This window comes from Miniopterus natalensis, chromosome 11 (genome assembly GCF_054644295.1).
Source record: "Miniopterus natalensis isolate mMinNat1 chromosome 11, mMinNat1.hap1, whole genome shotgun sequence".
Classification (NCBI taxonomy): Eukaryota; Metazoa; Chordata; class Mammalia; order Chiroptera; family Miniopteridae; genus Miniopterus; species Miniopterus natalensis.
This window is the reverse complement of record NC_142091.1, coordinates 43,933,512-43,960,474: the sequence shown is the minus strand read 5'-3', so window position 1 is coordinate 43,960,474 and position 26,963 is coordinate 43,933,512. Positions and strand designations below refer to the sequence as shown.

General features: G+C 47.5%; 1 protein-coding gene across 6 annotated transcripts in view; it reads left to right on the top strand.

The window, feature by feature from the left end:
• Window positions 1-26,963, top strand: part of DENND2B (DENN domain containing 2B) — a 137,426-nt gene that overhangs the window by 65,400 nt on the left and 45,063 nt on the right. For all 6 annotated transcript variants that reach the window (XM_087821718.1, XM_087821716.1, XM_087821714.1 and 3 more), the window contains one exon: window positions 23,495-23,599. In XM_087821718.1, the coding sequence (XP_087677844.1) occupies window positions 23,520-23,599 (80 nt within the window). In that variant the 5' untranslated portion in view covers window positions 23,495-23,519. The remainder of the gene's footprint in view (window positions 1-23,494; window positions 23,600-26,963) is intronic.

Below are 26,963 nucleotides of genomic sequence, written 5' to 3'. Positions count from 1 at the left end.
GGGAAGGGTGGTCCTACTAGCAGGAGGCGGAATAGTTAGTGCTCTAAGAAGTAACAGTTGCGTCTCATGTGAGATGAACTTATTCAGATAGATGGTGATGAGGGTGGGTGGTGAGGAAGACTGTCAGTCTCACTGCTGGAAATACAAGTCTGGACAGGTGAGGTGTTCTCCCTTCCTCCCTGGTTCTCAGAGGTATCTAAGATAACATCTGGAAAACCACTTCTGTTTTTTTTTTTAAAATAAATATATCTTTATTGATTTCAGAGAGAGGAAAGGAGAGAGAGAGAGAGAAACATCAATGATGAGAGAGTCATTGATCGGCTGCCTCCTGCACGCCCCTGACTGAGGATCGAGCCCGCAACCCCGGCATGTGCCCTGACTGGGAATCGAACCCTGACCGCCTGGATCCTAGGTCGACGCTCAACCTATGAGCCACGCCCGGCTGGGCTCTGTTTCTGATTTAGGAGGGAAAAAGGAGCTGAGTTGATATGATACGTCATGTTGTGTCACAGTTACTACGTTTCTTACTATGGGAGCTAAAGGATCAAGGCACATGTGAATGGGTTACCTATTTTTATAATTTAGGAGGTATGCAAGATTATCCCTATAATAATAGCAACCTCACTCATATTCTGAGAACCTGTCTTGAGTAGCACAGAGAGGAGTGGAATTATTATTAGGGTCTGAGAATTGCATAGCACCCTGGAAAGGCCTAAGGGAGTCCCCTCCCATGTGACTTCCATCATCCATGCACTCATGGTGGCACCACGTCTGAGAACTCCTGAAGAAAGCCTTCTCTCTGTTCTCTGGTTTCGGGCAGGAGTGTGAGGCGCTGCGCCTGGTCCTTAGGAGGAGGAGATGAGGAGGGCTGTTATTGAGTGGGGATGGGACCCAGCCTAGTTGTGAAGCTAATAAAACTTTAAAGCTGGGCAGGAGGCAGTGCTACCCAAGTTGGTCAGACAATGATGGTTCTTGTAACGATACCATTAGGTGTTCCAGATGTAATCTTTGATACCTTTGAGCACCAGGGAGGAAGGGAGAACACCTCACCTGTCCCTGTTTATATTTCCAACGGTGGAGACTGACAGTGTTCCTCATCACTTGCCCTCACCACAATCTATCTGAATGAGCTCTAAACCACCAGGCCTGGATGGCTTCTTAGGAAGGTGGAAGGAGAGGCAAGAAGACCTCCCCCAACTGGACTTTATCTCCCATGCTCACTTCCATCCCCACAAGTATCACAGCAAGCTGCCCGCGAGGTCTGGTGGATGGCTCCCTTACCTGTGATTGAGGTGAGCGGGGAGGTTTGTGTGGAAGCCCCCCCACCAGTGAGGAGCCTGTAGGACCGTGTTGTTTCGCTTGCTGTGTCCTCAGTGCCTGGCCTAGTTCCTGGCACAGAGGAAGTGTTTGGTCATTGTTCGGGAATGGAACTGTTTCCCAGCCTCTGTTTAAGAGGGACCTTGGACCAGGCCTTGGAGCACAGATAGGATTTGGATAAGCAGAGAGGAAGGAGAGTGCTGTAGGCTGGAAATGGTTTGAGCACAAAAACATGAAGGCAGCAATGGACATTTTTGGAGCAGGAGGTGTCCTGTCTGGAGAGAGAAGTGCTTGTGTGTGTGTGTGTGTGTGTGTGTGTGTGTGTCTTTGTGTGGAGGAGAATGAAGGGTGTGGTGGAGGTTGGAGGGTGGTTGAGGAGGGAGGAAGAAGAGGGAAGCGAGATTAGTTGGTAGCATTTGACAAGGTTCTGGAGGGTCTGGAGGAATCTGGATCTGGCGTGATTGGCAGTTAAGGATCCCAGAGGAATGAATGATGCTACTAATGCTCCAGGATGCTAAGTCTGTCATTTCTGGGCAGAGAGGACTAGAGATGGAAGAATAAAGGGAACTAATAATGATAACAGTGACATGTCACAGGTACTTGGTGCCTCCCATGGTCTGGCTCTTGATAAAGTGCTCTATACATAATCAGATCACTGTAGTAAACTAGGTATGAGGCATGCGCGGGGGGAAAAAGTGCACAAAAGACAGTACAGTTAGTTTCTTCATATTTGGCTATATTTGGTTCTTAGGTGGTTAAATAAGAAATGGCTCTAAGGATATCTTCTTCCTGGGCTCTGCTTCCCAAAACTTGTCCTTGAAGCTGGAGCTGTTATCTGGCATGGCTGGGCTGCTGAGCTTTCACATACTCCCTGCCAGGAACTAATGTCCTTGGGCCTCAGCTGGGGTGTGTCCCCAATCCAGCCATCTGGAAGGTCAGAGAAATTAGCCACTAGAATGTGCCCATTAGTGCTTCGAGGGGTTATAACCTGTCAGTGGAATCCTAAGCCTGGGAACTGCTGCTCTGCAGGGCTTTTCAGAGTTGGAACAGGCTAACTTCTAGCACTGACTGATCCCTTATTTGGACACTAAACTTTCAGGGTGAGATTGATCTTCTCCTCTGGTTTAGGAAAGTGTTTTAAGGATCTGATATCCTTGTGAGTGATTTTCAGAGAGGTAGTGTAACATCAGAGCCATACCTTTCTTCACCTGATTCTTTCCTTGGCTTGTAAGACCAGGATGGGGCCCCTGTCCACTCACCTGTCCACTGTCCCCTAAACTTAGTCTTCCCAGGGAAGAGATGGACAACACATCATGGAGCCAAGAGTCAGGGTGGCTGAGGCTCCAGAGTTTGGCTCCAAGGCTTGGGGGCGACCTCATGCCCAGCCTTGGGCCTTGTCTCTTAGCTTTGGAGAACTTACTGTGCCCATCGACTTGGTGGATTTGCATTTTTTCAGCCCAGATGCATGTGGGGCCAAGGTGGGTGCAGGGTGCAGTGTGGGTGGTGGTGGTGGTGGTAGTGGGTGGTAGTAGTGCTGCTGAGGGTGAAGAACCTTTGGGGGCAACTTTAGGAGTATATTCCCCCTGCCCACCATGCACTTTGGACAGCTAATCCTACAGGTCATCCAGCTCTGCCCATTTCTGGCTTTCCTTTTGATTGACCCCTGCCAACCTCAGGAAAGTAATTCAGCTCGTGGCAGTGACATTGGATGCTGTTGGAGGCAGGGAAAGCAGGAAGGAGCAGAACACATTTCTGTCAACAAAGGTGTGCTTTCACTAGTCGGAACTTGCTGCAAGGCGGCCTTCAGCTCTTTTGGGTGATTACCATGGGCTTAAAGTATAATGTCATGTGTGAAAGAGACTGTAAATCACCAAGACAGTTCAGGCTGTGGAGGGGAGATAGGGCCTCCAACTGCAGTTGCCAGGAACCCCAGGTAAAGGCTGACCACGCTGAGAAACTGCTACTGCCCGGGAAGCAAGCACTTTGGCAGCGGTAAGTCCTCCATATGCAATATCTTATTTAATCTGCACAACAGCATTTTGTGGTTGGAACTGTCATCTCCGTTTTACAGATGAGGAAGCTGAGGCTTAGAGAGGTTAGGTACCTCCCCCATGGCTTCATGGCTAGTAGAGGCAGAGCTGGAATTTATGCCCAAGACCACTCCTTTCCCATTATTCCTTACAGAGGAAGCCAAGCCATTATTTTTAGAAAACTTTTGATTTTTAAAATAGTTTTGGATTTACAGAAAAGTTGCAAGGATAGTACAGAGAGTTCCTGTAGCCCCTGCAAGCCATTCATGTTTTCCCCGCTTCCTCCTCTGGTCCATTTTATGAGGATTCATTGGGGGTGGGGTACAGATTCGGAGTGAGAACGTTTTTTCTAAATATTACAACTTGGTGATTTTTCAGCTAGGATTTTTGCAAGTCCCTCAGAGTGTACTATTTCTTCCCCAGTCCCACTTTGTCTCAGCTCTGTCGTGCTGGCTTAGAGTTGGCTTGGACCTGTGGTTTCAGAGCTAAACACCCTACTTTCCGACTCTCTCAGGAGGGTTGGATAGCAGCTGAGCTGCAGAGAGTCAGGGAAGGCAGGTAGCTCTGGGGAGGCTCCTTAGCAGCGTGGCTTCTGGACATTTTTCTGTCTGATGGGGCGGTGACCAGGGAGTGTTAATAGTTTCAGCTGGCGTTTCGTGGCCTGGAGCCAGAGCCCGCCTCGCTACACAGGGAGTATCTGTGTGGTGAAGCCTGTTTGCTTAGATGCTCTCTTGCGTCTATCCTTGTATGGTGCAGAGTGGTTGGTGGTGGTCGCTGCTCTGGGCTAGGCCGCAGACTGCAGGCAGGCAGGCAGGCTGTGGGCAAGGCAATGTCTGTGGGCAGCGGGCATGCTTTGCCTTGGGCCCCAGGCACATTCTCCATTTAAGGGCAAGGGGTCTGCGATCGCCTTGGCTTTGGGTGTGAATGGGCTGGCCCGAAGTCTGCTCATGGCCTTTGCTGGATGTGCTTTTTCAATGAGATCACTCCAGAATTACATTCCTATGAAATTATATTTCACTCAGGACGTGAAGCTGGATTTGTGTTAAAGCGCTGGCACTAAAACTCAGGGCGCAGAGTGGGGCAGAAATGAGAGTAGGGATCAACAGCGCTTACTTCGAAGGAGGGGAAGACAGACAGAAGGAGAGAGAAAACAATTGTTAAAGGATTTTGCATTTAAAGTCGATACACTGTAAGCATAGCCAGGGAGCTGAGCGTGTCGCTCAGCCCATGAAAAGGCAGACGTGACGTCTGTCCCAGCCGCCTGCCACCCCCGGGCAGTGGGGGCTCACTCTCCCACGTCTAATTTTTCTCTCTTCTCTTTGCCTGTCTCTATCTCTACCTCTTGGTGACTCTGAAACACACACACAGCCCCTCCGTGCCGGCAGTGTGAGATTCCCATCCTCTGTGATTCTGCCCTGTATCCCTGTGTGAGTGCTGTTCCCGTAGCTCTGAATGCCCTTCTCCCAGTCTGTAGAAAACTCTGGCCACTCTGTGTGACTCATGTCAGCACTGCCTTCTCTGGAGTCCGTTGTGTTGCCCTTCGACAGAGTTGTTTTCTGGTGCCTCTGGGCCATCGCTCCCCTGCGCATCCCACCCTCCTGTACTTCTCACGTGTTGTAATGGGAGGGCAAGGAATATGTCTCCCGGGGTCCAGAACAGTGCTTGGTAAACAGTAGGTGCTCATGAAATGATTGTTGAAGGAAGGAACTGAATGGATAAAGAGTGGGACGTCAGTGAGAGTTGGGTACTGCAGGCAGACCAAGCACAGTGTGGTGGCTGACATGGCTCTCTTGTTATAACAAACCAGGAGACTAGAGTCAGAACCGCAGCAGAGCGGGCGCTTGTGTGTATGTGTGTGTGTGCACAGGAGTATGAAGAAGTGTGTGGAGCGGTAAGCTGGAGAGCCCGGTGAGTTCTACATCCCATAGACACGTTGCTGGGTCTGCATTCACTCAAGGTTAGGTGAAACAACTTCCTGAGGAATCTTTGCAAAAAACTGCACCTGGATGGAGAGGAAAGAGCTCCAGACTTGGAATTGGGGATTCTGGGTGGTGGTGGTAATAGTCTTCATAACAATAACATCAACAATAATAATGTCCTTACCATGGACCAGACACCATTCCAAGCACTTTTTGTATGTTAGCCCATTTATCCTTACAATAACCCCTGTGAATTAGCTACTATTAATTGTTGCCATGTGAATAACTGAGGTCACTCATGTACAAAGTAGTTCTAGACCTGGTTCTGCATGTAGTAGTTGAATGATCTTGGGGCAAGAATGCCTCCCTGAGGCTCAGTCTCCTTTGTAAAATGAAGAAAATACCTATTACATCTAACCTCACTGGCTTGTTTGTTAGACTCAAATGAGATAACATGTGAAAGTGCTATAGAAAAGTATAAAGTACTCTAAAGTACAGTGAAGCCAGCATTGGGGAAGCAGGGAAACTTGCATTACTTTAGATACTGGGCTCATACTTAACGTGAATACTGCTCTGAGTGTGGACCATGACTATATTTCACAGCCGCACTAGCTAGTGGCCATATCTTTGATTATATTTAGAATCAGGATTTGAGCTGCCATTAAAGAAACCAGTTTTTATTGGAGCCAAATGTACATGTGAAATGTCAGCAGGGACAGATCGTTAGGGTTCTTCCCTCCTAGCCAGGGACATAATGGGGAAGCAGGGTGGTGGGCGTTTGTCTGGGGGAGAATTACTCTGTGGGCCTTTGGGAGCAGTGAGGCCACTGCATTTGATGGCAGAGAGGCTGGCCCAGAGGTGAGGCCGTGTCAGCTCCCACAGCCCAGCGGCACAGCAGTGGACTGCAGGATTCCGTGGGCTCATGGGTGTGTCTCACTTTTCCTCAGGTGAGAACTTTGACCTGAGAGTGAGGAGTTTTAGAAGTTGCTTTATATTGCTGTTGCCTTGGTAAGGAAGACTGTCCAACAAAGGAGCCCATTTTTGCGGGTGTTGGGCCTACAAATGTGCCAGCACTTGGGCTTGGGGAGTGTGCGAAGCCAGGCAGTAGAATGAGGAACAGGTGAAGGGAACAGAGAGGGAGAGCAGTGTGGTCCCTCTGAGGCCCGCTACTAATGAGCATTCTCTGGACCTCCACAGCGCCAAGTGGCTTCCTCCATGAGATCGGAGCTCAGGGCCTCCAGCCCGATAGTTGCCTGGTTTGGCCATGATGCCTGTGTGAGTAATTACAGGTCCCTGAACAGAACCACTAGTCAGATACATCCCTCAAAAATGCCTAATTGTAGGCTACAAATATGAAAATATACAAGGGCTTAGATGCATGTCATAGCTCATTACAAAGAGTGGTGGCATGAGTCAGATGTGACTTGGGTGGCTTTTAGTGTGTTGGGAGCTGCTCGGGGAGCATGCTGGCCGGCCCAGGAGGAGGGAGGGGGCACCATATGCTCCCCATGCTTTGCACAGGGAGACTGGGGACTCAGGGAAAAGGGAACAAATGTGCGCTGTGGCCACAGCTTGCCCTTCACAGCTGCACTTGCACAGCTGAACGAATGTGGTTACCGGGAGGGAGATTTGACTTTTCTTTGGGAATTGTCTCCATCACCAGTTTACAAACCACGTTAGAAAATGTCACATTGGAGTCTCAGGACCCGTGGCATTCGTGGGTCTAATATTTTTGGATTTAACTATTTCTAACACTCCTGAAGGCCCGTGATATGTAGTAGTCTGTATATTGCTGGCTTCCAAGTTTGAAACAGTGCTGCAAGGGCTCAGGGAGGCAGGATGCCTTGTTGCAAGTGAGCCTGTATCGGTGCCCAGCATCGGCCTATGCGCTGAGCTCCATGGTCCTCCATTCAGAATTATCTGTGCATTTTTGGGGCAGGTGAAATGAGTTAGGACAAGGATTCTTTTGTTTTGTTTTGAGGTCTCAACAACAGGAAACATTTTGTTTGGTGCCTCATCTCACATCCTCTTTGCCTAATTAATTTGTTTTTTAGAACAAGGATTCTTAAAATGCATCTCTGGAGGAACTTAGAGAGCTTGTGAACCCCCTAAAATGGTAGATAGAAATTTATGTGTATGTAAATTTTCTGTGGAGGTTCCTGGGGTTTATTAGATACTCCCGGGGCCCTGCAACCTCAGAGTGAGTAACACCTGCTTGCTCTAGGGAGGAGATTCGGGTCAGGCTCACTGTGCTTCCCCTTTGATACCAAGGCTCCACCGAGTACTTGGCAGTTACTGCTTTTTCTGACCCAAGGTGGATTTCTCTAGTTTGCACCTGTTTTTGTCATATGGACCCTTGAAGGATGCAGACTTTCCTTCAGAGAAACTCAAATAATGTTTCAAGGTCTTTGAGGGCAGTTTGCAAACAGGAATTTCAGAAATGCTTTGAGACTGTTGGAATAAGAGCGCAGGCCTCTAAGGGCTGCTTTGAAGCGGATAACATCTGGTATATTGTGAACAGTAGTCAGTCCCTCCTTCTCCACGATTTCACTTTCTGCGGTTTCAGTTACCTGTAGTCAACCGTGGTCTGAAAATATGAAATGGAAAATTCCAGAGATAAACAATTCGTAAATTTTAAATTGTGCACTGTTCCGAGTAGCACGATGGAATCCCATGCCACCCCGCTCAGTTGTACTCAGAATGAGAACCATGGCTTTTTCCATTGCATCCACGCTGTATACATTTGTCCCTTAGTATCCACAGAGGACTAGTTCCATGACCCCCTGTGGAAACCAAAATCCATGGATGTTCAAATCCTTTATATAAAATGGCATAGTATTTGCATATAACCTATGCACATCCTCCTGTATTCTTTAAATTACTGCTAGATTTATAATATCAAATACAGTAAAAATGCTGTGTTAATAGTTGTTATACTGTATTGTTTAGGGAATAGTGACAAGAAAGAAAATCTGTACATTTTGGTATAGACACAACCATCTTAGTACATGTCAGCAACAATGTGATTTTTAAAAAGTATATATTTTTAACCTGCAGTAGGTTGAATCTGCAGATATGGAACCCACGGATACAGGGGCCGACTGTACACTCTCTGCTGGTCAGTCACTTAGTAGCTGTCTCGGTTATCAGATCGATAGTTGAGGTGTCACAGTGCTTGTGTTCGAGTAACCCTGGTCGTCAAAAGGTCAGCAGTAGCCTAAGCTAAGTCACAATCGTTCACCTCACTTCATCTCACCCCCAGGCATTGTATCATCTCACATCATCACAAGAAGGGTGAGCGCAAGAGTACAACGAGATATTTTGAGAGAGATGGAGACAGCACATTCACATAACTTTTATTACAGTACATTATTATAATGGTCCTATATTATTAGTTACTATTGTTAATCTCTTACTGTGCCTAATTTATAAATTAAACTTTATCATAGGTATAAATGGGAAAAAACACAGTATATATAGGGTTGGTACTATCCGTGGTTTCACGCATCCACTAGGGGTCTTGGAACGAATTGTTTGCTGATAAGGAAAGACTAGTCTATTGTTATTGTTAAATAATCTGTTTCATTACCTGTAGCTGTACTTTCATGCCTTCACCAGTTGGAATCAAGCCTATAGCCCTAGTACAACCTATGCAAAGAAGATTTTGGGATGATCTCTTTGAAAATTGCTCTGGTGTAGCTATGTTGTCATTCAGATGGCCCCTAGAGGATAATTGCTTGGGACTGATGGGGAAATTTTAAGTTCCTCGAGAGAAGTAGGGTATCTGAAATACCACATGTTACCCAACTGGGCCATACTTATTTATTGCTGGGCTGAGGGAGCCCAGGTTCGCATGGGAGCCTACTTTGGGGGGGGGGGGGCTTGGGGGAAGGGGTAGAGGGCTTTGATAAATGCCTAGCTGGTTGCTCTCGTCAGGTGTGGTCCAGCACAGTGCACTTTTAGCATGAAGCCTCTCTGCAGCTGAGAAGGCAGCCTTAGCTTGGTCTAGATTCCCAGGCTTGCAAATAGTAGTGGTGGTTTGTAGGATCTCTCTGTGACCTTTGAGATCTTCTTTCCTCTCAGTTTAACATTTTTTAGTTAACTCTAAGAATCAAGGAATCTCAGTATTGGAAGGGACCTTACATACCACCTGTGCTAGTTTACAAAGCTGGAGGAGGGGTGGGGGGTGTGAGAGAATCTAACCTTCTCTGCCTCTTTCACTGTTGTATCCCCAGCATCCTAACTGAGTGGGTTTTGATAGGGATTCAGAAAAATACTTATCAAATGGGTGAGTGCCTGTAAGCACCAACAACCTCAGCAGACCAGTGTCATTCTTCCTTTGTTCATTTGTTTAACAACTATGAATAAGCTCCTACTATGTGTCATGTTAAGTTCTGGGATATACTATAGTGTACAAGATAGTCATCCTCAAGAGCATAGCCTGTAATTGAGAAGTAAGGCATTTAAAAAAATTATTTGGAGTTTAAGAATAAAAAATTCTCCCTCATTTTGGCCATTCTGATCTTCTCATTGTCTGAAGCCTCTTTGGGGGACCGTGGGAAACACATGTAGTCCCTTTTTCATCTGAGAGCCCTTCAGAATTCTCAAGGCAATTGTTAGCCTCCCCTGTCCACAGACTTCTCTTATCTCTGGCGAACATTCTCAGGTCCTTTAGTCCTATCTCTTGTGATGTGTCTCTGAGTGCCCTCTCCATCCTGGTCACCATCCTCAGGATACAGTCTAAACTGAGTCTGTCCCTTGTACGGTGTGGAGTCCAGAACTCAATACAACATCCCAGACAATGTCCAGGGCATGTTTCAGCCTAGAGCCTTTTGTACATTTCAGCTTTTCTCCAGTTACTCAGTGAACAGTGGAAAGAGAGGGTCCTGGACTGGGCCAGACTGAGAACATCTTCCTATTTGGCTAATCCTGGAATTGGAAACACCTTTCTTTTGTCTTTCTGCCCTTGCCTGCCCTCCCTGCCCCTCTCCCCTTGGTACAGTGTCACCTGCCAGAGGCTTGCATTCCCTTTCTGAATCACTGCCGTTTATCACCAGGGAAATGAGCATAAAAAGCCAAATTCCAGTTCTGTAACTTAATTCTGTTCCAGCCCTTTGTCACGTTCACTACCCCCACCCCCCATCTAAATCGACAAACGTTCAGTCTTGTGACATCACAACAGTTGGCTATTGTATCCACAGCTGTGATGTCACCAACCAACAGAGGATTATGACTTCAGGGGAGACCGGAGGGAGGAAGGATGTGGGCAAGAAGCCCCTTGGGAACTAAGGAGTTATTGTCATGCAGATCTTCACCCAACAGTCCTCGCGGTCTGTCAGTGGTTGGGCTGCCCCAGATCTCCCCCCCATCTGTGGATTACTGGTTTGGTTTGTGGACATTACCTAGGTGTGAGCATGTGTGGAAGTCCCCTGCTGGCTGGCTTCTGGGCTGGCTTAGGGTTGTATTCATTAGTCGGGTGCTGAATAGGGCTTTTGAGGGCGGGGGTTCCGCGGAGAGCCTGGGAGGGGGCGCAGCTGAAGCAGGTGCGCACAGCCTCTGGGCTGAGGGGAGCTGGCTGCGGCCCTTGGGTTCGGCGAGGGGCAGCGGTCGGTCCGCCCGGGACGCCTGCGTGTGCAGTCCCGGGGCCTGGGCTTGCGGCCCGCCTGCTTCTCGGGAAGGGGGGGCCTGCCCTGGGATCTCCGTCTCGGCTCCTGGATGCCGGCTCAAACGCACCTGCTGCAGACGTTCCCAGACTTTCTCAGGTCACGGGCCCTTAGAGTTGCAGTCATTTTTTTCAGTGCCCGTAGGCCAAAGGAAAACCCGAGTTTCATTTACTAAGTACTTAAGTCTAAACAGTGTAGTAAGTGCTTATATCCTAACAACTGAGCAGCCATTTGAAAAAATTATACACAAAAGTCAAAGGAAAAATATTTCCTTCAGAAATAACCACAATCGCTAACTAATGGCATGTCCTGGGCGCTGCACAGATCTCACAGCATGGAATCAGATCGCATACTGCCGTCCTCACTGATCCTCATTTCGTGTTTCACGTGGCTTTCCACCTGGTCCTTCCTTTTTATCACAGCAGCTGCTGAAAAACCCAGCTTCACGAGGAAATGACATCGTTGAAAACCATGTAGTGCAGTCCAGTGTTGAAACTGTGGAACTTGCCCTGGCCAGTGTTGCTCAGTGGTTGGAGCGTCTGCCCATGCACCGAAGGGTCCTGGGTTTGATTCCAGTCAAAGGCACATACCTGGGCTGCAGGTTCTATCCCCAGCCCCAGTTGGGATGTGTGTGGGAGGCAGCCAATCGATGTGAGACATGGATATTTCTTTCTCTCCCCCTCCTTCCCTTCTACTCTCGAAAAAAATCAATGGAAAAAATATCCTCGAGTGAGGATTAACAAAAAAGAAACAAACAAAAAACTGAGAACTCGTGAGTGTCTGACAAATGTTGAGTATTGTTCTGTTTTCCTCAAAAATGTCAAAAACCTTGCAGCACCCCAGCCAGTCCACTGCAGTGCTCCGCGGCGCTCGGCACCCAGTTGGAGAACCGCAGGCCTGAAATTGCCAAGTAGCATTTGTTTTGTTTAAAGGAGGCAAAAGAGGAAAATTGTGTCCCTCTCATGATCCTTAAAGCAGTTGGACAGATGGATGGACAGACTCCCCTCATCTGCAGTCTCAGCTCCAGCTGGCTGCTGCTCTTAGGGGAGGGCCTTTCCTTGACCAACATCTGTGTCTGGGAGTCCCTCTGTCCCCAGGTGGGGAGGGATGGTGGAGAGAGACCTGAAGAACTGCAAGAGAGGAACACCCCTTGTATTCATTTTGTGTTGATTCAGGGCCCTGTGATAGATGCTTAAATAAAATGGGGTTTTAACAGAATTGGGGGGCCTCTGCCAGTATTCTTTTCTGACTCCATCCCGACAGAGCTAGGCTGCAGGGGTTTACTTGGGATGGAGGTTGGCTTCTTGCCACAAGATATGACAGAGACTGAAGACCGATGTCCTCTGGTGTCAGTTATAGAGCTCAGCACCCACCTCCAGCACCTCCAGCACCCACCTCAGCACCACTCTGGAGTCTGGCACTTACGATGAAACCCTGGGCAAATTACTCAACCTGAGCCTTGGTTTCTTCATCCATAAAAATAGAGATAGCGACAGTGAGATGAAATGAGATAAATTCATGGACAGAACTGGCAGAACCTGGGGTAGACATGCACTTTCTTTTACTCTGTCCCAACATTGAGGAACAAAGGGCTTTCCCCCAAAGGGGAACAGCCCTAAGGAGCTGGTCAACCTCTGCAGCTTGAGGGTTACTTCAATTCTCCCTCATAACTTTGCTCTGTGTATTTAGTGTTGCCAAGTCTGCGGAGCCCTGCAGTCTGTGTACCTACTCTGTAGGTTCCTTTTTCACTAAGTGGCATTTTTTTAATGAACAGAGTTCTTATTGAATGTGGTCTGATTTATCAATGTTTTTATTATGCCTATCACTTTTTGTGCCCTGTTCAAAAATTCTCAGCTTGCTTCAAGGTCTCCTTGGCTTTTGCTGATGGTTTTTCTTCTGCTTGCAGTGTTCTGCCTCTTTATCTTCCGCAGGTCCTGCAAGACTCAGCCCAGTGTTACTTCCCGCTCCTCCAGACGCCCTCCCCCACATCCCTCCGTCCACCTAATCAGGTGTCTTTCTCCTTGCTCCCAGAGCTCTGTGTACACTCTTCTATCACAGCTCCTGTTACATCGTACCAGAATCTTTACTTTTTTCCTCAGGTCAGGATGGGGAGCTGCTCAAGGGCAAGGTCCAGAGTATAGCACAGTAGCCTGGGGAAGATGCCCTCAAAGGGTTCGAATAGGTAAACAAACAAAAGCCCTAAATGCCCATACCTGTCTCTCTCTACTTTGCCGACAGTATCTCCCAGCCGTCCTTAACCTGTGCCCCCTTTTGATGATCATAAAGAGCTCCCAGGCAGATTGTGCAATGCTACTCCTATCACTAATGTCCCAAACAGTGGAGGTCAGGAAAAAGGCAGGCCCTGTAATTCATTAAAACCTCAGAGAAAGGACCTTTGCCTTTCCCAGTAGGAAAATGATGGTAATCTTTGCAGAGAGCAATTTCAGTTGAGTTCTTGGGCAGAAAGCATCCCTGCCTTGGATCTTTTGGGTGCTCAGAGGGCATGGCCCCCTTTTGAATTTTCTGCATGGGTGTAATTGCTGCGGGTAAGTCAGATTGAACTGGGAAGGCTGGTAGGGTCAGAAGATGGACCTGGATAATGGAGCCCGAAACTGCTTTCCCTGTCCAGGGAGGACCACTCTGAGCTGGTGGCAAATGTTTTTTGATTCAAAAATATATTTATCCAGGGTCTACTATGCCCCAGTGACTGTTCTAGGCACTGAGGATACAGCTGTGGAGAAACACAAAAGCCTCTAGCCTCATGGAGCTTAAATAAACATACTAAGTGGAAAAGAAAAGTAGTATGTCAGATGGTGATAAATGCTATGGAGAAAAATAAAAAATGAAATTGAAAGGGGGGGAAAGGGGGTGATGAGGGGTAGTGGGATGGAGGCAGGTTTTTAAAAATAGTATTTTAATACTAATTTTCTTATAGTATAGTCAGGGAAGGCCTCACTAAGAAGATAACATCTGACCAAAGACCTGGGAGATGAGGGAACAGGTTCTCGAAGGGGAGAATGTTCTAGCTAAAGGGCACAACAGGTGTGAAGGCCCCAAGGCAGGAATGTGTGTGATGTGTTTGAGGAAATGAGATAATGTGGCTGGTATGGAAAGAGTAGTTGAAATGAGGTCAAAGGTATCATGGGGACTCAGATGATGAAGGGCCTTGTAAGTCATTGTAAAGATTTTGGCTTTGACTTTGAGTCACTGGGAGCCATGTAGGGGTTTTGAGCAGGGAATTGACAAGATCTGCACTGATGCTGGTGGTGGGTGAAGGTGATCGATGGTGGTAGCTTATTGAGGATCTGTTCTGATGGTTTCTATTTTCTCAGTGAAGGAGGAAACGAAGTCAGCTAACTGACCACAGCCCTGGTCAGTGTGGTTCAGTTGGTTGGGAGTCATCCCATGTACCCGGAGGTCGCCTGTTCAGTTCCTGGTCAGGGCACAGGCCTGGATTGTGGGCTTGATCCCCAGTAGGGGTCATGCAGGAGGCAGCCGATCGGTGGTTCTCTCTCCCATCGATGTCTCTTTCTCTCCTCCCTTCCTCTCTTTTTCTAAAATCAACAACAACAAAAAATATATATGTGAGGACAAAGGAAAAGGTCTTAAGGCTGAGAGTTCAGGGAAAGCTAAACCCTCGGTCCAGAAACTTCAACTGTATTCTGTCTTGGTTCTAAGTTTCCTCTACTTTTTATAAATGGCCCCACATTAATCTTCATGTCCTCATTATAGAGATGGGGTATTCTTCCTGTGCTACAGATAGGAAAAAGGAGGTATTGAGATTTTCCCAGTCCCTTTCCCCGTACTATTTTTTAATCTTCTTCTGAGAAAGCCAGCTTGTGGGTGGCGTGTTTTTCTGGAGCGGGGGTGACATTTGCCATCAATCAGTTTGAGTTCAACTAGACCAGAGAGCATGGGAGGGGTGAGAACGAGGTTGCGTTAGGATCAGGAAAAGGCTTCAGAAAGTAGTTGACATTTGAACTGGATATTTATGAAAGAATGGAGGTGGGGGACGTAAAAATAGAAGGAATTGGTTGGACAGAAAAGCTTGGGGGCATGACATCCCTAGCGCATGCAGGAAACGGCAGCTGTCAGCTGTGCCTGGCCAGAGGCAAGGCGCTGGTGAGAGACAGGTCTGAGGTCTTGGAGTCATCGTCCTGATTATGGGACCTGCCAGGTTCTTCTTGCCAAAGTGAAAGAAGTGGTTCGCCCCCAGGAGCGGGCTCTTTATGGGGCAAGCCTTCGTTCTACTTTATTTTTCCACATGGTGGCGAGTCATCGGGCAGAGTGGGCTCCAGCATCCTGCAGAGCTGGTTCAGCTGCTTGCCGAGAGGCTGTTTCCAGACTGGCAGGAACAGCTGTGTCTAGGTTTTTAAAACTATCTTGGAAGCAACCAGATTTTCTTTGGCCTGGAATTGCCTAACAAACCCTCACCCCATTTCAGGCTTTCAGGAAATGTTTAAAATCAGCTCCCAACCTCCACGGAATCTGTACTGAAGTGGAGAAGGACCATCTGGCAGGAAAAGGGATTGAACGTGGCCGAGGTTGGAAACCCAGACTTAAAGGGCTCTTTGAGGAGGAGGGCTGGGAAAGGATGTGGGAGTGATAAGTGGACAGGGAAGAGATGGAAAGAGAGCTTGATTTTGCTTTGGATTATTATTCAGCAACAGCAACAACAAAATCATCTTTTCTGTGACTGGTTGAGGAGGATTCCACCCTCATAGGGACCTGTCAAAATACCCAGCCATTCTTCCAACCTCCGGCAAAAACAGGTCTTGGTTCCTCTCCACTTGACTGGGCTCATAATCCCCTCGACATTTTTGCTTGAAGGGCTTTCTGGACCTAGAATCCCAGAACCCCGGGGCAGGAATGGAAAGGATCCAGGGTACGAGGTATGTAGAAGTAGTGACGGAGCAAAGGGGTCCGGCATTTTGGAGGCAATTATGGGATAGACTTCAGAAAATCCTTCCTGGCTCCCTTTCTAAAGCTTTAAATGCCTACCCATCCAACCTCAAGCCCGCTTCCTCCCCCTTCCCTTGTAGTCCCTTGTTTCTGGACACAGCAGAGCCAAAGACAAGGCTGTGGGCAGATAAACCAGTGAGAAATGCATCAGGAAAGGCAGGAAAAGAGGGATGAGGGAGGGGAAAACCAGTGTGAATGAGATGAAGGCAGATTTCCCTGGAACAGCCTTTCCTTGTTTCCTCGTGGTTGTGTTGGGTGAGACCCTGTCCTGGAAGATAATAGGGACACTTGTGAAGATCAGGATTGCCCGAGGAGGGGGCGGGGGGAGGCCTGCCGTTACAGTCCCCCTGGGTGGCAGCTAAAGTTGAAAAAGTCTTTCATCGATTTTATAGCAACTGATGTTTAGAAGGGAAGGAGCTCACCTGAAGGGATCCAGCCAGTGCTAGGATTTCTAGGGCCCTTTGTTCATCCTTGCCTTGGACTCCTTGGGGCCTCCTTTTGTCATCACTTAACAAGTCAGTTAACATTTATTTGAGCACCTTTTTGTGTGCAGAGCTCTCTGGAGAACTAGCTAGCACTGCCCTACAGCTTTCTCAGCCATGTGGGGACAGGCGGGGCCAGGGTGTCAGGAGACCAGTGGGATGGCTGAACTTCCTAGGGATGCCAGAGAACAGAGGCTGTGCAGGGGAGCTGCTATAGCAAGGCTTGGAGGTGTTAGTTCAGGCAGAGCTATGAAAGGTAAATAAAGCCTTTCCCACCTTAGCCCAATCCAGGGACATCTGCAGGAGAGAAAGGAGCCATCACGCTCTCACACTTTTGAGAACTCTGGTTTGGGTACTTAAAAGGGACTCATTCTAATGATGACCCTCCTTGAAGCTTGCAGTGGCAATACTGGTTGCTGAGACTCTTGGAGGAAGAAATTGAAGAGCTAGGCCCTGCTGTGGGGAGCTGCCAGGGCCTAGGGATGAAAACAGGTTGCAGGAGAGGGTCAGTAAAAGGGTCGGGAGGGTCTGAGTAGGTGTTGCCTGGGCAGGGTAAGTAGGTGTTCCTTGGGCAGGTTTGCCTCAGGGCAGTCACATCACAGCTGTGCAGAGCTGTAGTCTGTGGACTGTCACCAGGCTCTCAGGGCACACACAGGGCTCGGCTCCCTTTCCCACTGCTTTCCTCCTTCCCTTTGGGCTGTTTCCTAAGCTATTACTTCCACATGAGAGGTTGCTTAAGAAATTAGTGGAATGTGGATGTCGGCAGAAATCCTCTCACGTGGTTCTGAGGTTCCCTTTGTCAGGCATCTGGACCTCTCACCTGGACAAGTAAGGCTGGGGTCCTGGCCGTGCACTTCCTCTCGGTGGGGACCAGCCCAGCGGAGTGGGAGGCTTCCCTCCAGATGCTTGCATCTGCTTCTCATCACTCTCGGGGTTCAAATGTCTCCTCCTTCAGGGGCAAGGTGTGCTGTCACGTCCACAGTTAGGCCTGTGGGAAAGTACCAGATAGACACTTAGAAATGTCACCTAGACAAGGGGCACTGGTGTTTTGCTCTAGGATGAGAAGGTTCATTCTTAGAGGCACTCCCTTCAGAGACTGACCTCCAGGGGGGCTCGTCCTAGGCCTTGGGGGGAGCATCTGGGTCAGGCGATTGGGTTGGACTGCGGGGACGGAGTACTCAGGAAGCCGGGGAGAGTGTGCAGGATGAGGCTGGCCTGAGCAAAAGCAGGGAGCCATCCAGAGGCTCTTTCTTCCAGTGGCACTTGAGGGGAATAGATGTGGGTTTTCAAGTGGCCAAGAGGCGATGCCCTGCCCTGGAACAGGCTCTTCTGCCCGGCACTGCTCAGGCCCAGCCGTGGCTGCCCGCAGCGCAGCACCCCGCACCCCCGCCCTGCTGGGGCCGCATCGCTCACCTGCTGACTGCGAGAGTCAGGTACAGAGCTGCGTAGGACTGGCCAGCTGCAGGCCCTGGGTAGCGGGGGACAGTGATAATTGCAGAGAGCTTGCTGCATCTAAATGGGCCACTTCTCAGGTCTGGCCAACTGTGGCCATACGAGGGAGAGGGACAAAGGTAGGTTTATACTTGTGAGCATGTGAAGCAGAGTTACAGCTATTGTAATAATCATAACCTGCATGTCTTTTCATACAACTGTAAGCCTACTTGCACCCACCCCTGTATAGAAATGCAGACAGATTTTCTGATTTTTCAAGAGAAGCCAAAATCTGATTTTTATTTGTATTTTATTTGTATACATCCAATTCTTAAAATGTTTGATAACTGAATCAGAATTTTTACAAATAAAGGGAAGGCCAAATGAGACATTTTTGCTCTTGCTAACAACAGTTTATGACTTTGGGTATAAACTTTTTTTTCCTAGGGAAAAAAGGAGAAAGTGAGGAAAAGCAAAGGTACATTTACCAGAGGTGGGTGGCAGGAGAGCTGTTTTGAGATACAAGAACTCTGAGAGCACCTGAAGACTGAGGAAACTGTTCAGAGGAGACAGTGAAAATGCTTCCATGGGATCCAGTGATGTGCCTGCTCCTTTGTCACCGAGGGTGGAAGAAGCCGAGGGGTGGCAGGAGAAAGAGGGACCGAGTGCCCATCGTTATTTGCTCACAGCTGGGCAAACTCTTGGGAAGGTGGTTGGTAGGGACCCTTTGTACCTTTCCAAGTCCTCAGAGAGCAGCTGGAGGACACACATTCTCATACTTACGGGTATATAAGACCAGCCTAAAGGGCTTTCTGAAAAATGCAGATTCCCAGGCCACACCCCCACAGATAGATTCCCATTCAGAAGGTGCAGGTGGGCCTGGGACTCTGTGTTTTTAACAAGCACCCCGTTGATGTCAAGGAAAGTAAGACAGGGGAGTCAGGCAGAGCTGAGTCCCCATTCCTGCTCTGTTCCTTCACTAGGTGAGTGAGCTTCAGCCAGTCATTTAGTCTTTCTGAACCTAAACCTGCTAATTGGAAGAACGGATCTTAGTTATCAACTACCTCATAGAATGGTGAGAGCTGAATTAGAAGGTGACTGGAAGCTATGCAGAGTCCTGCTCAGAGCTGGGCACCAACCAGTGCAGGCCGCCTGGGCTCAGATTCCTGCCTTGCACTTTCTGGCTGTGTGACTTGGGGCAAGCTGCTTACTGCTCTGTACTTTGGTTTCCTCTCTAATGAGTAAATAATAATAGAACCTACTTCATAAGGTTGTGACAAGGATTGAAAGATTTAATACATATGAAGTGCTTATAACTTTAGCTATTATAATTATATAAAGAATCTGGCTGCATGTCTCATAATAAATGTACCTTTGCTTTTCCTTAGGGCCAATTACTGTGGGTAATGATAGATGAAGGCTTACTTCAGATATCGCCTCACTATGAGGCCTTCCTTTCACTTGACCTTTGACTTGGCTTTTCTCCCTTTACAGTGAGCTCCTCCAGGGCAGGACTGTGTCTGTCCATTTTTATATCTTGGACCTTGCACATGCCTAGCATAGAGTAAATGTATGTATGGAATGGCCATGCCAGGAAGTCTGAAAAATGACTCGAACTTGTGAATGGAGAGGTTGCCTTCCAAATACCTAGAGAAGCATAAACTGGAAGTAAAACCAATTGGTATTAAGCTTCTGTGTGCTAAGCATAACAATCACGTGAGGTAGGTCCTGTTATTATTATTGCTCTTATCGTGAGAAGGTTGAGTCTTTGAAAATCACTCGTGCAATGTCACTTAAGTAGCAGTTGATAGAGGCAGGGTTGGACTTAGTTATCTAACTCCCACTGCACCTTAAGCGTCTGGAACTGGGGTCTCTGTCTCAATACAGAATTTGTAGACAAATTCTAGAAGTTCCTTATTATATTCCTTTCTCCGGTTGTGACTCTTCAGATAGTTTATAATTTGTCAGAGCTGTGGGTTTAGAGCAACTCATGATTGGTGGTAGATGCTAATTCAACAATTCCATTTTCCCAAACATGCAGTTTCTGTCTGGACTTGGCCATGGATGGGCCTGGGAACTAGCCAAACAGCCTCTTATTTCCCTTGCTTCTCTGCTCCATTCCCAGGAGTTATTTCCTCTGCTCGGGAGTGTCTTCTCTCCTTGCAGCCTGACTAGCCAAGGTATTAGGCTGAAAGCATAGGTGAGAGCCTGGGGTTGCTCATAGGGCCCTGAAAGAAGCAGTGTCCCCTAGGAAGCCAGTCATGCAGGATGCTCAAGCCTGAGCTTCAGGTGTAAAGGGTTAGCCGGGTCCTCAGTTTTTCAACCCCCTAGATTATTCCCTGACCCTGATAGATGTGGCCTATAGAGAGCAGGTGGGAGGGAGGACAGTGAGGAGAAAATATTTTTCGTATTCTTCTGACTTAATGGGCCCTCTGGGGTTCTCAGCAGTTCCTGCCCGCGATGCCTTAACTCCTAGGTGACTGCTGAGAATAACAGCTATGCACTTGCAGAAGTGTGGCCAAGGGTCCCTGCCATGGGCTGGGGAGCAGTTTTGATTCACTCCTCTCTTGGTTACATCTTCACAGAATATTTCTTCTTGGTCCAAGCAAACGTCAGAGTCATCTACAGTTTTCCTTTTTACCGAGTTGGCTCTGTTCTCATGTTCAACTACATAGCAGCATTTCAGAGCAGTGGGTCCACCCTCCTTACATCAGGAATTCAGGGAAAGAGAACATTTTTCATCATGTTCTTTTAAGATATTTCAGTTTTTCATCTTTCCACAGTCTTTCGCCCTTTCCCTGGGGGCTTGCCCTGGAGCTGCTAGAGCACGTCCAGTGTTGTTGTGATGGGTTACGTGGTTATTGCGACCATTGTTACCATGGGCACAGTTGAAAGCTTATGCTCAGCAAGTTGATTTCTTGTAACACTGTGTTCCCTGAGGACCCTGAAAACTGGCCTGGGAAAGCTTCCAGAGGCTGCCTCTTCTCTCCCTTCTTTCTGTTACACACACAGCCATATGCCAAGTGCTTAACTTGGGCACCGGGCTGGTGCAAGTCAAGAACATCTCTCCAGAGCCAGTGCACGTGTCCCTCCTCCCCCTGCTCCTCCTCGCCACTCACATTGTGCTGGAGACTTCAGTTTATAAACGCTTTTCCCCCAACACGGAGGGATGGCTTTCTCCACTTCACGAAGGACAGAAGTGAAGCCCAGGGTTGGTTTCCTTGTCCTAAAGCATCTGTAGTATCACCTAGGAGGGACGTTTCGTTGCTGTCACCATTAGACAAATGACTTCTTCCTGCTGGCTGCGTCCGCCCTTTCCAACTCCCGCTCCACCCTCTCCCACTCCCACCATCACCAGAACCCCACCCTGGCCGCTTCTGTGAAGTGAAAGAAATGAGAGGTAGTGCAGTTCATGTTGAAATTAGGGAAAAGGTAGAAATGATATAAAGAATTAGGGTCTGCCCTGCCGGGCGTGGCTCAGCGGTTGAGTGTCGACCTAGGATCCAGGAGATCAGGGTTTGATTCCCGGTCAGGGCACATGCCCGGGTTGCGGGCTCGATCCCCAGTTGTGGGCGTGCAGGAGGCAGCTGATCAATGACTCTCTCATCATTGATGTTTCTATCTCTCTCTCCCTCTCCTTTCCTCTCTCTGAAATCAATTAAGATATATTAAAGAATAAAAAAAAGAATAAAAAAGAAAAGAATTAGGGTCTGGCTTATTTTTACCATCGAGACCATCACTTATTTGCACCAAGGTAATAAATAGACGGCCTCTGGGATTAAGGTCTTTAGTGGCCATAAACAAATATGTTTAACTTTCACATCCAGGTATACTTGATTTTGGTCAGTGTGATGAGAGTGCCAATCAGAGTGAGAGAAAGACTGTTCCTTAGTTGTTCAGCGTCTGTGAAGGTGGTGTCAGTCCAGGCCAGACTGCACTGTCACTGTGGTTGTCTCACATCCACTCTCCAAGGCACTTAAAAAAGGTTTTTGTTTTATTTTTGAAATCTAAATTGATATATTTACCTACCATATAATTGACTCACATAAAGTATATAAATCAATTGTTTTTAATACTCACAGAATTCTGCAACCATCACCATTATCTAATTCTGGAAACCCCATACTCATTCCGTCACTCCCCATTCTTCTACCCTAACCCAACCCTCAGCAACCACTTTGTGTCTTTATAGATTTGCCCTGTTTTGCACATTTCAAAAAAATGGCATGAAGGGTTATCCATGTTGTATAATGTATAATGTATCAATGTACTTTATTCCTTTTTATGTCTGAACAATATTCCGTGGTATGTATTTACCACATTTTGTTTATGCATTCATCTGTTGGTGGATATTGGGTTGTTTCTACTTTTTGGCCACTATGAAGAATGCTGTTACGAACATCTGTGTGTATAAGTATTTGTGTGGACGCAATGTTTTCATTTCTCTCGGGTATATACCTAGGAGTGGATGGTGATGGGTCATATGGTAAACTTTTTGAGGAACTTCCAAAGTAGCTGCACATTTTGAATAAAGGTTCCAGTTTCTCCACAGCCTCACTAGTACTTGATTTTATGTCTTTTATTATAGTCATCCTAGTGTCTTGTTACCTTCTTGATGGCATTTTTTAATAGCACAAAACTGTATCCTTCCTTTTCAAGATTATTTTAGCTGCTCTGGGTTTCTTACATTGGCATGAAATTTTAGGGCCACCTTGTCAGTTTCTGCAACTGATGAATATTCTGCTGCTCAATCTTTAGATCAGTTTGGTGAATTTGTTTCGACATAACACAGTTAATGTCTTTTATTATTGTTGTTGCTTGTGCTTTTGGTATCATAGTGAAGAAACCGTTGCCTAATCCGGTGTTACAAGATTTACTTCAATATTCTCTTCTAGGCATCACTTTTGTAGTTTTAACTCTTACAGTAGGGTCTGTGATCCATTTTCACTTAATTTGTTTGTATGGTATGAGGTAAGGGTCCTACTTTATTCTTGCACATATGACTACCCAGTTGTCCTAGCACCATTTGTTGAAAAGACTCCTTTCCCTGTTGAATTGTCTTGGCATCTTTGTTGAAAATCAGTTGACCACAAATGTATGGGTTCATTTCTGAACTTTCAGTTCTATTCCATTGATCTCTATTTCTATTATTATGCCTATAAACGCTGTCTTAATTGCTCCGACTTTGTAGTATGTTTTGAAATTGGTAAGTCTGAGTGATTCTCCAATGTTACCCTTTTTTAAGATTGTTTTGGTTGCTCTGGGTCCCTTACATTGCCATGATATTTTAGGATTACCTTGTCAGATTCTGCAATTGGTGAGTTAATTTCAAGTTGATTCAAGAAAAATATTGAATAAATCGTTGTTCAGGAGGTAGGCAAATATGGCAAAATTTATAAAGGCTGCCTGGCATGCTAGGAATTTGGGAAACTAACTTAAATGGGAAAGGGTAGGAGGAGATGGAGTTTTATCATTTTCTGTGAATAGATAAGTAATGTTAGATTCTTTTCCCAACCCAGATCAAGCCTTTGAGGCTTCTAAGCTATAACACGTGAAATTAAATATATGTGGGAAAGTGGTTCCTGCCACCCGCCACAGAAACCCTCTTGGCAGTGTTGGAGGTCATCTGGAAATGTTTGAGGTGCTTTGGCTGCCCATGGAAACTTGGCTTATAGGCCTTGTCTTTGCAGGGCTCTGGGTTTGCAGAGAGCCGAAATGACCATGACTGCCAACAAGAATTCCAGCATTACCCATGGAGCTGGAGGCACTAAGGCCCCTCGGGGGACTCTGAGCAGGTGAGTAGGGGAGCACTACTGGGGAAATGGGGCTCACTGGAGGGGGTCATCAAGGGACAGGCAAATGCCCTGGGTCCTGGGGAGGATCCCTGCCAAAATGTAGGTGATTATCATCATGACTCTGACAGCCATCCAGGTAAATAATCTGGACCCAGCTCACTCTGACCATGAAGCACAAGTCGCCTCTAATATGTATATCATTTTCTAGTTCTGTGAGTCTCCATAGGAGAGAGCAAATAGGGACCATGAAACAAATGTTGCTCTGTGCTGTTGGAGGAGCCTCGAGCTCCAGGAATGGAGCCAGCAAGAAGCAGCTGATGTTCTTCTGGATGTATCTTTTCCTCAAGTTGGGGACAGCTCAGGGAGCCCCCCCTGAGCTAGGCTGTGCTATAGCGAGGGAGGCTGACCACGATAGGGGAGGAGGGAGCAGTTATGCATATTAGCACAAGTTCCAAGCAGAAGTCTGGGGCTACAAGAAGTTAGGCTGGGCTGCAGACAAAGCAGCTTCGGGAATTTCAGTCAGCGGAACCTATAATCCACTTTGCTGGCTTTGTCTTCTTTTTAAGAGTGGGAATGTTGGACCACAGAAAAACCACGATTTTGGACTCATAGAATTGGCTTTGAATCCAAGCTTTAACTGCTTACCAAATAGCGAGATCTCAGGGTGTTTTCTTATGCCCTCTAAAATCTTGATTGCTCCTCTGTAAAATAGTAATAGGACTTGTGTCACAGAGTTGCTGTGGGGCCTAACTGACATAATATATGTCAGTGCTTAGCATAGTGTCTGGCACAGAGCCGCTCAGTAAAGGTTAGCTCCCTCCCTAGGATGGGAGAAAAGCTTCCAGAGTTGGCAGGTAGGTGTCCAGCTCTCGCCAGCGCTGCTCAGGTCTTGTCCAAGCCTGGATGCTGATATCCTAGAAGAACCTCTGGGCTCTTTTATTAAAGCCACGTACCTTTTATCAAAGCCCCTTCTGCTGAATCTCAGGTGGACAGATTTGGCTTTTGGTACCTCAGCCGCCAGAATGGATACCTAGCTGTGAGAAGGGGACTCAGCTTAGGGTGGGCTAGGGCTGTTCCTTCCCAGATGTCTGGGCTGGGCAGTGCCGGGCTGAGCGCAGCGGGGCGCAGCACCCTTAGGTCTGGCCAGGGGCGGTGGTAGATGTTTAATTCATTCAGAGCTGGAGTCCAGATATGGTTGGTAGAATGGGGTGCAGAACATAGCCCCTGGGGGTCATGGGCATGAATGAGGCAGGAGGAGTTCTCCACTCCAGACATGCAGGGTTTGGTCCCAGTGGGAATGGTCTGGATGGGCTGTGCCAACAGAACGAATGGAGATTGGTAGGTGCTGACTTGTTAAGTACCTAAGAGCCTGGTACTTAGACAAACAAATTGGATATCCACTCTGTGGCAACAAACCAGTAAGAACACCCTGCCCTCTTCCACATGCCCTCTCTAACCTGGACTAGAGTGGCTTGCACACTTGCTTCCCTGAACGGGGTGAGGCTGAGAATGGCAGGGACCATCAGCTTCTTGGGTAAAACAGATAGAAAAACTGAATTCTCCCAGGGCATGTAGTGGCCAAGGAGAAACAGGTCTAGATCTCAGAGTCTTTGTCTCCCATTGTCTACTTCTGGAGAACCAACTGCCTTGCTGGGCTCTCACCAGTCTGGTGGCAGATGGAGACTGGGAATTAAAGTTCTTATATCTTTAATGGGAGACTGTAGAGGTAAAATAAACATTATATTTGATTGTATGGTTTTATTCTTAATTTTAAAGAAATAGTATATTTAGAACCTGAATTAGAAATTACCGTACCCAGTAGCCCTTAACTCCTTTAAGTGTTCATTTTTTCTTCTAATTTTCACTGTGAGAGTGGGGGTGACGCATTGTTTGCATCAGTCACGAAGCAGAATGTGGACTGCCGATGGCTCCCCAGGTCCTATTGGGAATACACAGCTACATGTTTTAAACGTTTTTAGAAGTTGCTCTTTTGCTTCCTAGCATGCTTGCCGTCATAACAAGATGGGTGGTGTTTGTAAATATCTGAGCCTCTGATGTGCCTAAAAAAAGCATTTTTCCAGCCTCCCTTCGAAGTCTTCCCTTCCCTTCCCTTCCTTCCTGTTGCATTTCTGCTTCCTTCCCTCCCTCCCTCCTTTCCTGGGCTTTTGGCATGGGTCACAGGCCTCTGTGGCTAGCTACACCCTTCTCCCATCTCCCAGAGGCAGCTGCTGGACTGGAAGTGTCATTTTGAAATTGTCACCTGGTAGTTTCTCTGGCTGCTTTCACCCCAGTCACACCTGGGGGGAGTTCTTTGGCTGAGTAGGGCAGTAAGTCACTGGTTCATTGAGGAAGTCATTGTTAGTGAGCTCCAAGGACTGTCCACTGCTCTGTGGTGGACAGTAGGGCACAAAGAAGGGTGATCCATTCTCTTTCTTCAAGGCATTTACAACTTGGATTGGTGACCTTGGCACCTGAATTTCTTAGTCTAGCCTTTCAATAGATGTTTGGCAGCAACCTGGGCCCTTTTATCATTGCCAGCCCAGGAGTCCCAGTGGGAAAAGATTCCCTGGTGTGACTGACAGAAACTTTGGTTGGGGAGTGTAGGGGTCCTAGAGCCTTGAAAAGCTGGGCCTTTGACTCCCTGGCTGCCTTGGGGACCTCCAAGCCATGCACATGGAGGTGGAGGATCCTAATGTACTAATAGGCATTTATATCTGTATTTGGGGACCAGTGTCCTCTGGGGCGTGGGAAGCTGGTGTGTAGTAGGGCTGACAGGACCCTGCAGAACTGTCAAGATACGTATCTGCAAGGCTGTATCCTTAATTTGACGCAGACTTCACCTGGTGCTACCAATAAGCCAATATGGGCTAACGATCCCAAATTCCATTCCATTATTAGTTTTTTTTCAGGTGTTTTGCTAACTTATATTCTTCCTTTTCCTTTGTAGCGCAGTCTTGATTTGGCAAGATATATGCAAAGGAGGAGGAAATCTAAGCCTTTTCATTTGCCCACCAAAGTTTTGTTCTTTGCTCTGATTTGGTCTCCTGCAGCAGGTCTCCCGTTCTGGTTGATGAGGCTTCATTCACCCTTAGTTGCCAGATACACCCTCCCCGAGGGCTGTTCCTATTCCAGCTCAGAAGATTTGGTTGCATTCAGTTCTGGGTGTGGGAGGGGCATTCTCAGAGCTCCTCCGAATTCCAGAGGTCAGGCTTCATGATGTTGGTGCTGATGAGCTGGGGTGAACCTAGAAGCAGCTTGGTGACTTGCAGACCGAGGAAGTGTTATGTTTAGAGCCAATTCGCCCACCTAGATGGTGCGAACTTTGCCACTTGCTCTCAGGAGATTGCACATGTGCTGGAAGACC